Here is a 15,496-nt window from a genome sequence, read left to right as displayed (position 1 = left end):
ATATCAATACAATAATAGAACAAAGACACTGATATCAAACCATGATGGAAAAATATAACCACAATAAAATCATATAATAAAACACTTTTTCAAGAAACTGAACTCTAAAATGATCATATAAAATATTTTTTTATTTAAAAAAGAGCAAATAGTTATCCATGTTTATATCTCTACAAACCAAGACTGATGGTAAGCAATAACAGCTCACTCTGGACTTTAGTTTATGACAGTTATGTGGTGTCGATTCCAGGCAGTGAGATCAGAGTTTCTCCTCCCTCAGACACAGAGAGAGAGCGCACCACATGCCTGCAAAGATGGTCCTGTAACACGTCACAAAACGCATGTATTCGCAGAAGAAGAGAGATCGTTATTACAATCATGTCACGATATCACAAAGCAGCCATCGATGGCTATTTGGATCTTTTGAAAGAAGCCACAAGGAAAGATCTGAACACCCCGGATGAGGATGGCATGACACCCACTCTCTGGGCAGCTTACCACGGACGCATTGAAGCTCTGCAGCTCATATGCAGTAGAGGGTGAGCTCAGAAAACCTGTCTGCTCTTTACAAAACTTTCTGTACTGATCCTCTTCATTGGCTATTGGTTTAATAATTGAATTCTGTGCTTTAAGTTTCCATAATAATATTCATTTTAGTTTAGGTTAATTCTATTAAAAAGATTTGCAATGCTACCTTGCTTTGTGTGTCTTACAATTGTATCTTAAGCATTGATGACTATATAGATATCTGTATCAAACAGTCAGTCAAACTGTGATCTGTAATCTAGGACTTTACGTTAATTTGATCATGTGTAGTGTACTTAAAAAGCTGTACTTCTAGATAATATATATATTAATGAAATAAAAGGCCACTTTAAGATAAACATTTTCATGACTAGGTTTCCTACAACACTTAAGTACACTTTTAAAGCCAATTGATTTTTTTAAAATTTAAAGTACATTTTAAATCATTGTTTTAATAATATTTAGTCGTGCTTTACAGAAGTACACTTATTTTGATGTGTTGACTAACATACTAAAGCACATGTACTTGGTAATTTAACTGTAGTGTGTTATTTAATATTACATTTAAACTTTATATAATCTAAACCTACTAAACTTCATCAGAACAAAATTACTAATATATTTAAATATATTAATGATTTCACTAGAAATTACATTCAATTACACTCAGCAGTACAATTTAACCATATTCCAAAGACAATAGAATTATGAAATTAAATATAAAGATTTACTTAAGTCCTACTTAAGTGTGGTTTAAAAAGCACTTTAAAGTCCAACTAACCGAATTTACTGTAAACTTTTTTTATATATATTATTATACATTTTTATTTTGAAAATATTATAATTTAGTTCACACGTAATTTATATTTGTGTATATATATATATATATATAATTTCCATAATAAGTACTTATTTCCAAAGTATGCTGAAGTTAACTTCTTTTTCACTGGGGGTTATAATGCATTACAACAGATTTTCCGGATTTAACCGGTTTTATGGCCTTTGGGGCGAGTCTTTTTACTTGTGTGCTTTATGAGTCAGTAATCACTCTTGTCGACAGCAAATCACATAAAGGTCTTAAATGTTGCTACAATTTAAAACGGACGTCATCATTAAAATACCACTGAAATATTCAGCAGCATATTAGAATGACACTACTGATTGAGCCCACAGTCAGAGTTTCTCTCTGGGTAGCTCTGTGTCCTCCTCTGACTTTCGTTCTCGCATGATTTGCTGTGTACATCAATTGAAAAACTCCCAGAGCTGATGCCAAGAGTTCAATCAGCTTAAGTAGTTATGCAAATCTGGAACAATAAGCCTCTTCATTTTTCCACAGTTTGTCCAGCATAGAGTTTATTTATTCTGTGCAGCATTGGGGCCGATCTCTCTCAGGATATAGAGCATGATTGCCATCGCTGGCTCTCAAACAACACAAAGCACTGTGTGTTGAATGCTAACCCAGACAGGGGTATTTCTTGTCATGGATACTTAGAGACTTTCTAAAAGTTGTGCTTCTCTCGCTCTAAAAAAGAAATCATAATAATAATAATACGTTTTTCCACCTGTGTCTGTTTGTACCTTGTGTTCCTCATCCACCTATGAACAGATGGTGTTTAGAGAGATAAGCTCTTGTAGATATAGTAATCAGAGATTTTATGGGTGTACCTGTGGACTTTTATTTTACAGCAGGTTACATATTAACTGTTTGCATGGTTACAGCATTATATTCATCATGGGAAAATATGTGAGGGTGGAATTTTAATTTCTGCTGAGAACAAATGAAGCGCCCGAGAAGTGCCAAAGATTGTTGCTATTTTTAAATGGTAGTTCCTAAAGTGCCCATATTATGTTCATTTACACATCATAATTTTGCTTTTGGGCTCTGCTAGAGTGCACTAACATGATTTAAAAAAAGATATTTAAAAAAAATCCTCATACTGTACATTGCTGCAGCACATCTTTTCACTCTCTGCCTAAAATATGAATGAATGAATGATGCATTTATATAGCATCAGTTTGTTGAGATTGGTCAACCACTTAGAGTTTCTGTCGGAAATCCGTTTTCAGCTTCCAAGGCTTCATGAGAAGCTGTAAATAGTATTATATCTACAGTACGGCATCAGTATTGCTGTACCAGTTTGAGCCAGAGTCCGATAGCTAATCACTTATCCAACTGTTCTTTGAGGGCAGGTTAAACAGCCAGTAGGCAGCCATTATGCAAATGTATAACTTTGGTGATGTAGCAAAGTCACAAAAAAAAAAAATGACTGGACTACTGGAAACGAGGTGTTTCAGGCAAGAGTTTTCTGCTGGGGCGATTCACTCCCATTGGACCTTATACTGATAGATAGCTGCACATAGTTCAGATGCATTAACAGCTCACTAAAGGAAAGGACAAATCAAAAAAGCATAATATGTGCACTTTAAAGCCTGTTCAGACCAAGAACAATAACTACAACAATAACTTTAGATATATTAGAGTCCACACCAATGGATGTCCTGTTTACTATAAACGCACAGAAGATGTTGTCTATTTGAAAACGAGTCGAAGAAATCATTCTGAAAGGGATTCTAACAATAGCAGTCCTATACACAGCAAAATCCCCAGAGTTAAATCAACTCTGCTCAGAGTACATATTGTCCCAATCTACAGAGTGTTAAAGTAACACTGAAGTAGAGTTACCACTGTTGAGGATTATGAGAAGTTTTCATGTCTAAAAGCCAGAGCAGTAGTTGTTCATCTTCAACATTGTTAACAACGGGTTTTCTTTTCTAATGCTCACTCATCACTTAATGAATCGCTTAATTATCCCATTAACTTTAACTCTGCTTCAGTGTTACTTTAACACTCTGTAGATTGGGACAATATGTACTCTGAGCAGAGTTGATTTAACTCTGGGGATTTTGCTGTGTATGTTGTAGTAGTTGTGGTGTGGATTTCGTAACTTTTAGGTTGTCCAGCATGGCAGTGTCGAGGACCAGCTCATTCTGAGTCTAAGTCCAGACCAAAACCTGAGTAGGTTGAGTCAGAATCAAGACAGAGACCAGAGGAAGGTTGAGTTCAATTCAGACAGTGTAAATTCACGTTCCTTTGGGGTGAACGAAGCCTGGTTTTGGTGAATTGTATGCGTGACTTGGAACAGACCACAAAATATATCCACAGTGTTCAAGTATTCAATACCAGACTCAAGACATAGTCCAAATGCTCCACAGTACATGACAAGACCAAGAGCATGAGAATGTGGTCTCGGACTCGGACTGAGATGGACAGAGTCTGGTCTCAAGTACCTCAAGTGGGTGATAAGGCATTATTGGTTGGTTTTTAGGGTGTTCTCTGTGGTTGCTTACTAGTCTAAGTCAAAAGAGTCTGTACCAAAGTGTCTAGGATATTCCATATATGTAATGGGAAGTTTCTGCCTGATTTATCGCCTCCACACCAATCACTTAGGAAAGTAACAGCACCTCTATTCAGCACAGAAAACCAAACCTTCTCTTGCTTTTTTCCGACAAACCCTTAACCCTATGAATGACAAATAGTAACAGTGATGCAGGCAGCACTAGCTATCAAGTAGTTGACTGATCTACGCATTAACTACAATGCTTATTCATTATTATCTCTGTCTTGTAGGGGAGATCCGAACAAAAGTGATATCTGGGGGAACACGCCGTTACATCACGCCTCTGCAAACGGTTACATGCAGATCGTCAGCTTCTTGGTGAACTTTGGAGCCAACCTCTTCGCTCTGGACAATGACTTCCACTCTCCCATGGACGTGGCCGCCTCTCGAGACCACATGGACTGCGTTCGCTTCCTGGACACCTCTGCCGCCCAACAGACAGGCCAGAACACCAAAAAGGTGGCGCGACTGAAAGAACAGGCCACCAAAGATGCCGAGCGTAGAGTGAAGCAGTGCGAACGCGTCAAGAAGAGACATCAGAATAAGATGGACAAGATGTACCGCGAAGGTTCTATCTCGGAAGGAAGTTCCTTTTCCGGCTCGGGTACCTTGAGCAGCGTGAACGGAGAACAATTCTCCAAACTCATAGCTGCAGACACCAACGGATCGACCCAGTCGACAATCAAGGGAACCCTCCAGCACAAATTTGGGAAGAAAGACAAAGGGACAGTGAGTAGACAAGGGGACGGCAATGTCATTTTTGTCAAACAAGACATCGGCTCCCAAGAGAAACCTGGTTTTGTTGATGTCTTCAACGAGCAGGATGAAATTCAGGATGATGATTACGATGTCAAGAGAGATTCTGACGACGAGGGAGCCAGTCACGGCAGGTCTATTTTCGAAAGACCTGGTCTCGGGAAAATGGTGTTCCGCAGGAACTTCTCCATGGAAATGGCCATGGACCCTGAAGACCTCCCCAGTGGCAATACAGAAGACCTCGGGTACCTCATCCGTCAAGAGTTGTTTGAGACTGTGGATGAAGGTCTGGAGGGTTTGGACGAAGATTCAGAGCTTCCTTGGAATGAAGAGGAGATCGGTCTGGATGAGGAAGAGGAGACCTCAAACTTGGATTCCTTCTTGGCGTCGATTGGCCTGTTGGACTATGGTCCTGTGTTCACCCGTGAACACTTGGATCTTGACGCCCTTATGCTCTGCTCAGACAACGATCTTAAAGGCATCCGCATCCAGCTGGGGCCGCGCAAGAAGATCCTGGAAGCGTCGGCTCACAGGAAAGCTGTGCTGGAGCAGCCTGGCGTTATGAAGGACACCTTCCTTTAATAACATAGCTACACCACTCAATCCCGCCATACGTAAACATTCACAGTTTCTCTCTGCTGACACACCTTTTCCATCATGTAGTTGTTTCATAGCTCACTTTCTGTGATTTTGATGATTGTATGAAGTAACACAGCAGTTAAAAATGTCCTTATTGTAGTAAAATAAGTTTATTTTACTTATCTCCAAAACAAACTTAAAACATTTGACTTAAGCTATTGTATGAGAATCAACCATTTTTCCCAAGAACATGTTGATTGTTTTCATCTTTGAAATAAAAGTTACTTGCATATCTCTAAATAAACACTGTTCATGTCTAGAGGTCATCTATCTATCTATCTATCTATCTATCTATCTATCTATCTATCTATCTATCTATCTATCTATCTATCTATCTATCTATCTATCTATCTATCTATCTATCTATCTATCTATCTATCTATCTATCTATCCCTGAACACATTCTTCGACACATAATATATATGGTATGGCATTATAATTTTTTTAATGTCTAATGACAGAATAAAACAGATACAAAAGAGAGTCATTAATTTGGCAGTAACTTCATCTCAGATAATGCATTTGAGACGTAGCGACTAACGTCTGCAGCTCCATAACCATGAGAAGCAGTCGCAGGTCCTTCAAGGAGACAATAAATAGGACAATTAGTTGAAAATACACTATATGGACAAAGGTATTGGGTCACCCCCTTCTAATGAACAGGTTTGACTACTTCAATGATTTACATGAGTACAAATCTTAATGTTTAAGCATATAATGATATTCAAGGGAATTGTGTGCTTCTGACTGTATAGCAACAGTTTGGACAGGACCCTTTTCTATTCTAACATGACAGTGCCTCTGTGTATAAGACAAGATTCAAAAATAAATGATTGATTTAGTCAGTGTGGAAGAACTTGGCCGGTTTGCAGAAAGCCAGCTGAACACCTCTGGTGTGATTTTAAATGCAAACCTTGAGCCAGAAACTCATCACCAAACACCAATGACTTGTACATATGGGTACAGTCATTTTAGACACTTCCAAAACTGTTGCAACAGAGATGGAAATACAGTTTTTAAATATATGAATTACGTTTCCATCATTGTTGCCACAGTTTTGGAAGTGCCTTTTTCTGTTCTAAAGAAGGGGGTGTCCCAATACTTTTGTCCATATTGTACATCACGTATGCAGTTGACAATTGAATACATCCACAATAGTGCATACTTTCTTTTTCTCCTGGACTTCTTTTCCATCGCACTATGGTTGACAGCTCCAACAGAGGTCTGTTCTGGATGTGAGACTAGAGGGGCGTTAGAAACAAAAGGTTTATTTCATTTCAGCAGTTTCTGGTGGTTTGTGCACTGTGTATTTTGCTTTGAAATGTAACGAGTAAACCTCGCAAAGTCTCCTGCACTGATGCTACTGCTGCTGCTGCTGCTTCCACTGAAATCTTCAGTACTTCCTCTTCAGTAGGCATTTTCTGGAAGACCTCCTCTGGATTTAGGTTGCAATTCTCCTTTTGCAGGGCTGGAACAGTCCTTTGGTTTTTCACATTATCTGCCTTTATCTCCTGAGGAGAAAACTTCCAGTGAAGAACTTCCTGCGCAGCCTGCAAATGCTGCCGAAAGCAAAGAAAAGGTCTCACTTCATTCGAAATGGATGCAATGAATAATTTAAAACAGTATATAGTGAAAAGTCTAACCAATAGGTAGTTTTAGCAGCCGTTTCAAACCTCTGTGACTTCTGTGGAACACAAAATACGATTCTGAAGAATGTCCCTCTTGTCTATACAAAGAAACCCATTGGAACTCATTGACTTTTGTATGGACAAAAACATTAATTAAAATATCTTAATTTGTCTTCAACAGAAGAAAGAACATCACACAGGTTTGGAACAACTTGAAGGTGATTGAATGAGGACAGAATTCTGAATTTTGACTAAAATATCAGTATATGCCTCAGCCAAATAAAATTTAGTCATCAATCTACCTTTAAATTTAGGACTAGCACAGTTAGGGAAAACACTGGGTCCAGGAAGTGTTTGTTTGTTGTTGTTTTGATTGATATGATGTGAATGTTTAACCTGTTCAATGATTTTCAGATGTAGGTCATAAACATAGAGAAGGAGGAGCTGATCTGTGATGGAAAGATGATCAGTCATTGTGAATAGTTCAGCCGCCATCTGCAGGAGCCCAACATTTGCTTCAGTTATGGATTCAAATAAATGAGCAAAGTTAAGCTATTCAACACTTCAGTCTAACGTGGAGAGAAATTACATTTATATGTGTAGTTTGTCTCGAAGATTAACTCCAAAAGCATATTATTTTGATAACAGCAACAAACCCTTCAAAAGGGAACACTTACCAACAGTGTCCTCTTGAGTAAAATCATTCAAAATATTCAGAAAGCACAGCTTATGATTTGTTGACTCTGGAAAAATAGCTAAATGGAAAGATAACGTTGGCTGAAAGACACTTCAGAAAAGAGGAAAGCTATTCGATAGGTAATTTAAAAGCGATAGACTAAAAAACACTTGTGCTTTCAGTTGTGACCATCTATGAGTATAGACTATTATTTTCGAATCAAAACATTTTATAGCTGCTGTATCTGCAAGACATTTACCAACTGAAGAGCTAATTTAACTAGTGAAGTATAAAAACTAAAAACTGTTATGAAGATAGTTGTTATTACAATGTCTTTTTTTTTTTTTTTTCATTATTATTATTATTATTATTATTATGAATCTGCTTGTCTGGATGGGTCAAATTAAATGGATGAAAAATCATATCAGTTTTAGTGTTTTCATTTGAAATATTACCCGAGCCCTTACAAAGTCTTTGATGTTCTGATGTTTAATAATGTTTTACATGTAATTTACATGAAATGACTTTTACTTGTACTACTTCACTACATTTCAAAGGGATGAAATTTTCACGTTTTTAGCTTTTTTGTATTTAGTTAGGTTTCTGGTGTGTCTGCCCACTTAAAAGCTGAAAAGAAAACATGCAGCCAATTTGTTGTGCACTGTCTGAGCCTGAAACTGCGTCATCCAGCGAAGCTGTTTCAAAGGTTTCTACGTAGATAGCTAGCTATTTGATTAAGACCACCTCCAAGCCATATACGGAGTCTCCTTACATAGCTGTAAATCATATAAAAAAGGATAACATTTCTGTGTTTACTGCAGAGTCAGTAGCAATTTTTCTAGCACTTCTGTGGTTCGAAGAAGTACAATCGACTAGATTAGTGATATGTACTGATTCCCTGATTTTACTTTGTGAAGATTATCTTGATGGACAAAACGTGTAAGTTTCATGATCTATGGTTTAACACAGAGCTACCATGTACACATTCCCTAGTTGGGTGTTTTCCAGTTTTATAAAATGTAGTGTTAAGTCCAGTATGACCGATTATCATCCGAGTTAGAATAATTCGATGAATGCTCTCCCTACTCCCAAGCATGAGTTCTTGAAGCTCCACCCTCTTCTGAAAAGAAAGGCTCATTCGTATTTAAAGGGACAAACACAAAAATGGTGTGTTTTGGCTCATATACCCTAAAAGTGGCAAATTTAACAAGCTGTAAAAAATTATCTGTGGAGTACTTTGAGCTAAAACTTCACATACACATTCTGGGGACATCAGAGACTTATTTTACATCTTGTAAAAAGGGGTATTATAGGTCCCCTTTAAGATGAGATCAATGAAGCCATTATTTTGCACTCCAATATGTAGTAGGTGGCCATAATGAAGAAGAAACAGAAACTAGGTACAGGAAAATAGAATTAAAAAAAGCATTTCATTGGCTGCATTAAAGAGGATTCAGTCTGGCCAGTCTAATTGTAGACAATATAGGCTATTATACTTGAAATACTGCAGTGCATATATAGAATTAAAAATCAGGGCACTGTTGTTTCATTTTTTGGGGTTCCAGTGCATGTTGGAGTTGAAGGAAATGAGATGGCAGATAAGCATGCTTTGAACTTGAATCAGATCGGAATTCACATAAAAATTAGTAAGGCAAAAGTAATCATTAGGAAAGCTCTTATAAATTAATTGCAACATGGTGCCGTGCATTATCATGCTGCAACATGAGGTGATGGTCGTGGATGAATGGCACAACAATGGGCCTCAGGATCTCATCACGGTATCTCTGTGCATTCAAAATGCCATCAATAAAATGCACCTGTGTTCGATGTCCATAACATACGCCTGCCCATACCATAACCCCACCGCTACCATTGGCCACTCCATCCACAACGTTGACATCAGCAAACCGCTCACCCACACGACACCATACAGACTGTCTGCCATCTGCCCTGTACAGTGAAAACTGGGATTCATCCGTGAAGAGAACACCTCTCCAAAGTGCCAGACGCCATCGAATGTGAGCATTTGCCCACTCAAGTCGGTTACGACGACGAACTGCAGTCAGGTCGAGACCCCGATGAGGACGACAAGCATGCAGATGAGCTTCCCTGAGACTGTTTCTGACAGTTTGTGCAGAAATTCTTTGGTTATGCAAACCGATTGTTGCAGCAGCTGTCCGGGTGGCTGGTCTCAGACGATCTTGGAGGTGAAGATGCTGGATGTGGAGGTCCTGGGCTGGTGTAGTTACATGTGGTCTGCGCTTGTGAGGCCGGTTGGATGTACTGCCAAATTCTCTGAAACGCCTCTGGAAACGGCCTATGGTAGAGAAATGAACTCACGGGCAACAGCTCTGGTTGACATTCCTGCAGTCAGCATGCCAATTGCACGCACATCGACCATGAAGCGATCCCGGCATGCAATCTGCTCTGTGGTCGGCTGTAAAGCCTCACAGGTGACCTTACACCGAATCCCAGCCTCAGAGGAAACAAAAGCGAAATGGCTTGATTTTATATTTAAAGGAAATGTCCCAGAAACAGTGGGCAAAAATGTGCTTGTGTGTGCCAAACACTTTTCGCCGAATTGTTATACAAACCTGGAACAATACAAAGACTCACGTCCAAAGTTGTTTTTAATAGATGGAGCTGTGCCATCAATCCGTCACACAGATGTAAGTGTTTTATAATAATTCTGGTTGTGTGTTTCTTTTGGTTAATGCCAGCAAACACCAACATCTGAGGTAGATGTGTTTTAACGTTAAATTTCACAGGAAGTTCTGAGAGAAACAATCCACAGATTACAGTAAACTAGTCAATTGAAATCAACATTTGCAAGCATAAACTTTAAAGATTAAAAAAAGCATTATAGAGTCGTATAATTCAACTTTGTTAAAGGGGTCCTTTGATTATGATTTCACTTCTTCACTTTAGTAAGTGTGTATTGCTGCTTGAGCATGAAGGACATCTGCAAAGTTACGACGCTCAAAGCAAAGGGATTTGATTTTCTATAAATCGCTTCAGTACAAACAGCTGGTATGGGCTACAATGAGCTGTGACCTCAATAACTGCACATGAGCCCTGCCCCGGAAGGACTTGTTTTAGGAAATAATAATCACAAGGCTGAGAATAGGTCATTCTAATCTTAATTATAATCTCAACATTATAGGGAAACATAATAATGGTCAATGTTCAACATGCAATCAAGCAGAAACTGTGATACATGTTTTAATAGATTGCCCAGTGTATAATGCTGAGAGGGAAGTCCTGCTAGATAGTGTCAAAGCATTAGGATACACTAGACTAGCAGTAGAAGAAATGCTTTCTTTTTCTGCAGTTAGACCATCAGCATGGAAGCATGTTATGACATTTCTAAAGTCAACTAGATTATATGAGAGAATTTAAAAGTTTAAAGGTTTTTTTATTTATTTTTTTACGTAAAACGTCTAAGTCCCTATTGATACTCCACACCCACAACAGTCGGTGGCGGTAATGCACCATTTTGGATGCCAACCGCCAATCAATTAAAGAAGAAGAAGAAGACTTGTTTTAGAGAAGCGCGAGTTTGTAAGTTAGTCATGCCGTCGAGACGCTGCTATTTTCACCCCAAACGCAGGACGTCTTTGTTCGCCCTTCCTAGGGACGCTGGTCTTAGGGAGCAATGGTTAACATTTATTTTTAACTCTGTTCCTGAACAATATAATCTCAATATAGCTGTCTGTGCTGCACATTTTATGGAGGACTGCTTCCTCAATATAAACGAGTTCAATGCCGGATTCGCTCAAAAGCTTGTCCTGAAGGATGGAGCAGTTCCCACTTTAAAAACAGAAGCTGCTGTTTACGGGCCACAGCCTGTAAGTGTTATTCTTTGTCGATTTGTTTTCCTTTAATAGTTTCTATCGTTCATTTTATGTTGTAACCTGAACGTAAATAAATCAAAGCTGTTTAGCTCCGCTAAATTAGCCAGTTAGCTGAATGCTAATTCATATTTATCCTTCAAATGCCTACAAAAACATTCAAACTTCTTTCACTTCTCCCACCAGCGAACTGTGATCAATGTAAACTATTTTTTTGATCACGGCTTTTATGTAGTGTTTACACACCTGCTCATTTAGACTAAGTTAGCTTGGGCCACGCTAAACATATCTGTGTTTGATTTGGGCACTGATCTATAATAGATAGATCAGTGATCTATAATAGATAACGTTAGATCAGTGGCCCTGGAGTAAAAGCCACGGTTAGTCATCGTAAATAATAAAGGTAAAATGTGAAAAATAATGAGTTTTATGTTATAGTGCATAACTAAAGCCTTCGAAAATAGCTGACTGACCACCCCTTTAAATTTTAAAAAGTAATATTGAAAACTTATAAGGTTACAAAAGATTTCTATTTTGAATAAACATTATTTTAAACTTTTTTCATTCATCAAAGAATCCTGTAAAAGTGTCACAGGTTCCAAAAAACATCTGCACAACTGTTTTCATTGATAATGAACAATTTCTGAAGGATCACGTGACACTGAAGACTGGAGTAATAGCTGCTCATAATTTAGCTTTGCCACCACAGGAATTAACTATTTTAAAGTATATTAAAATCGAAAAACTGTTACTTTATGTTGTAGTAATTTTTCACAATATTACAAAAATCTGGCCTGCTTCCAATATCTGACCTTCTTGATTCTAGATTCTAAAAGCCAAGCTAAATAATCATACATTTTCAAAGTTATTAGGCCTACTGTACGAGTGCTCCACAGGCCCCGATTTGGCCATTGGGAGCATCAGGACAAATCTCGTTGAGGAACGGCTTCTGTAGTAGTGAACTGGGTAATCAATGCAGCACATTTCCCAATGGATCTTGCTCTTAAAGGCATAGTTCACCCAAAAATTTTAATTCTGTAATTAATTACTCCCCCCACATGTCGTTCCAAACCCGTAAGACCTTTGTTCATCTTCGAAACACAAATTAAGATATTTTTGTTAAAATCTTTCAGCCTGAGGCTTATTCATTTCATTCACAATGTGAAAGGGCTTTTACATTTGCCAAAAATAAAACTTTTCTATTTTAAAAACAAACTAGCAAGCCCAGGCCAGATGAGAAAAAGGAATGTAACGCATTACTTTCCTTAAAAAGTAACTAAGTACCACAATTAGTTACTACTTTTAGGGAGTAACGCAATATTTTATTGCATTTTAACTTTTTCTAATTCCATCTGCATATAATTCAAGTCCATTAGTGCACTCTCTCATTGATGTCTTTCAACACTACAATGATGAGGTCGATTGTTACCTGATACTTATTTGCTTGTGAATGGTGAGATTAAGAGCTTTTATGGGTAAAACATAACCAAAAATGCTGTAATTATTGCTGCTCTTGTGTAGGTAAGCACATATGAAGATTTGGCCAGGGTGCATCATGTGGCCTGCCAGACTGACCCACCAAAACTGTGCACAGTTGCCACCCAGCTTTCAATAACTACTCTACGACCTCACTTCAGAAGCACAGGTTTGCTGACCCAGATCCTTGATAGTGTGAAGTCGTTTATTCTGTATCTGTGGTTTTTCTAAGTTGTAATTACTATTCATTTTTGAATTTCATATTATTCCATGGTGTCTTTTTATGTACAACAGGTGTACAGGCAACCAGGCTGTGCCCTCATGTTGATGTTGGCACCTCAGAACCACAGCTGTCATCAGCACCAATAAAGATGCCTCGCTTGGAGCTGAAGGAGGAAGAGGAGGACCAGGAGAGCCACTGGGTTCTGCAAATGATCGTGTAGATGCTGTCACAACTTTCACTGGCAGAAGATGTGATGTGAGTGACTTGACTTTGACATTTAGGGCTGCACGATTGTCATATGCATCTTGTCAGTAAAGCCGGTTCTGTGATAAGTAGTAAATCTCCATCCCGTGCTTTCAGATGGAGCGGCATTTACTACACAGAGCCGTAGTTCTCTGATAAGCTATGCAAAAAAATCGATTAATGAAAACTGTTTGCGTAGCTTCTCAGTGAACTGCTGCTCTGTGTAGTGAAGTTGCTCTATCTGAAATCACATGAAAATACCACATTTAATTACATGTTTTGGCTCCAAACTCCCTTCATAACGTCAATCGAGTGTTTGAAATAAATCAGTCTGTGAGATGATGTGGCTTCTTAAACAGAATAAGGCACGCAACGTATTGAATAGTATTCTAAGAAGTGATAAATATCGATTAGCTTTGCATTATTATATACTTTATTATAATAAGACGAACTCAGACAAACCCTATATAGTCACAGTTGTGTGTTTTATTAGTCACTCCGAATCAATGAAAGCAGTTAAATCTTCTGTTTATTCAGCTGCAGCGATTATTTGGAGTTTCCGCTGGCTTTCGGATGGAGATTTACTACTGATCACAGAACTGTTTCACTGACAAGATGTGCATGACTATCGCAGCTTGTGCCTAATCGTGATTGCAGTTTAATTTTGATTAATCGTGCAGCGCTAATTGCATTCCTCAAAATGTTTAAGATGATGTGATGTGGAAGGTGGTCACTTTCTTTAATGAAATCTATTTTACTAATAGAATGGAATCTTCCAAGACGGCTCATCAGACAGCAACATTTATTGATTGTGAAAACTGCCTGCTGGAGCCCTTTGTTGGAGTGCGCTGTATGTCAGGGGGTTTCAGATGTGTGGACAAGAAAGGTTGCCCACACCGAATTCTCTGGAAAATGGAATAGTCGGACGATTTTCGGAAGCGCTCTTGCAGGGAAAGTCCATCTTCTGTTGCAGTGTATGCCACTGGTGCCTCTTTATTCAGACTTGAAAAGTTAGGGGATATAGGGGATGTTTACTATATCACTGTATATTAATATCACTACACAGGATATGGAGAGAAATGAACATACTTTCCCAGAAGCCATACTGAAACAACAGCCATACTGACCTTAGATTTTTCGGCCAGTGCAACTGAAAATGATCCACTATGGCACCTTTCGAAGGCATGCCCAGATGAGCCTGCAATTGTGCATGGATGGCTTGTTCCAGAAGCTCAGTGTTCCTGGCAGAACATTGTCCTAGGAAGTCACTTGAGGACTGACTCTCCAGGTACTTAATACTGACCGACTGTCTTATAGATATTACGGTCTGTGAAACCAAGGCATCATAAAGTGGCGTATGGAATGTAAAAATACCTGTAATGGCTGAGACAAATGTTTTTTTGCAAGAATGTTATCATTTTTACATTGATATTCAATCAGTTATGCTGTGCCTGCTGTTATATAGAATAAGTGTGTTTAAAAAGCTCTGGTGTTCAAGACAATAAAACTTTGTACAAACAGTCTTGTGTGCTTTCAGTACTTGGTATGTTACATTAAAAAAAGACACGCAAGATGAACAGTGAGCCAAGGGGAACAGTCATTTTTGCTTTTCTCCCCTGTCATACTACGGTAAAAACTGATGACTCATATGCATTAAAAAAACAACTTGTCTCTATTCCCCTTAGATGTAAAGGCCCATAGTCTGTCCTTTAGCTGTTCAATGCATTCTGTAGGGAGAATACATGTAAACAAACAGGTTCCAGGCCCGGATGATCAACTGATGATCCAGAGACTGCAGGATCTGAACTGGGTGTGTCTGACAAGGGAGGCATACAAAATGCGCAGGGCAGGGGTGCTTGCAGGACAGGTTTGAAAACCACTGCCCTAGATCAGGGGTCCCCAAACTCGTTCCTGGAGCCAACACTGCACATTTTGCATGTCTCCTTTATCAATCACACCTGATTCAACTTATCAGTTCATTAGTAGCAACTCCAAGACCTGAAATGGGTGTCAGACAAAGGAGACATGCAAAATGTGCAGTGTTGGGGAGGCTACAGGAACGTGTTTGGGAACCCCTGCCC

General features: G+C 38.7%; 3 protein-coding genes across 3 annotated transcripts; 2 read left to right on the top strand and 1 right to left on the bottom strand.

Annotated features, from left to right (window-relative positions):
• Positions 1-278: 278 nt before the first annotated feature.
• On the top strand, positions 279-5,576 carry LOC306849756 (ankyrin repeat and SAM domain-containing protein 4B-like). The gene is made up of 2 exons (XM_079385047.1): positions 279-539; positions 4,154-5,576. The coding sequence occupies exons 1-2, from the start codon at positions 379-381 to the stop codon at positions 5,259-5,261; spliced, it is 1,269 nt and encodes a 422-aa protein (XP_079241173.1). The 5' UTR covers positions 279-378; the 3' UTR covers positions 5,262-5,576.
• Positions 5,577-5,739: 163 nt separating this feature from the next.
• On the bottom strand, positions 5,740-7,837 carry LOC306847300 (uncharacterized protein). The gene is made up of 5 exons (XM_079381174.1): positions 7,624-7,837; positions 7,343-7,441; positions 6,655-6,877; positions 6,484-6,559; positions 5,740-5,897 (listed from the first exon to the last, which is right to left on the bottom strand). Exons 1-5 carry the CDS (start codon positions 7,648-7,650, stop codon positions 5,855-5,857), a joined length of 468 nt encoding a protein of 155 aa, XP_079237300.1. The 5' UTR covers positions 7,651-7,837; the 3' UTR covers positions 5,740-5,854.
• Positions 7,838-11,151: 3,314 nt separating this feature from the next.
• LOC306856782 (uncharacterized protein) lies at positions 11,152-14,996 on the top strand. The gene is made up of 4 exons (XM_079396250.1): positions 11,152-11,470; positions 12,995-13,118; positions 13,244-13,427; positions 14,180-14,996. Exons 1-3 carry the CDS (start codon positions 11,195-11,197, stop codon positions 13,390-13,392), a joined length of 549 nt encoding a protein of 182 aa, XP_079252376.1. The 5' UTR covers positions 11,152-11,194; the 3' UTR covers positions 13,393-13,427; positions 14,180-14,996.
• Positions 14,997-15,496: the final 500 nt, after the last annotated feature.

Source organism: Barbus barbus (assembly GCF_936440315.1).
Source record: "Barbus barbus genome assembly, chromosome: 3".
NCBI classification, from domain to species: Eukaryota; Metazoa; Chordata; class Actinopteri; order Cypriniformes; family Cyprinidae; genus Barbus; species Barbus barbus.
Note: the sequence above shows the minus strand (reverse complement) of the source record. Positions and strands in the feature narration are given on the sequence as shown.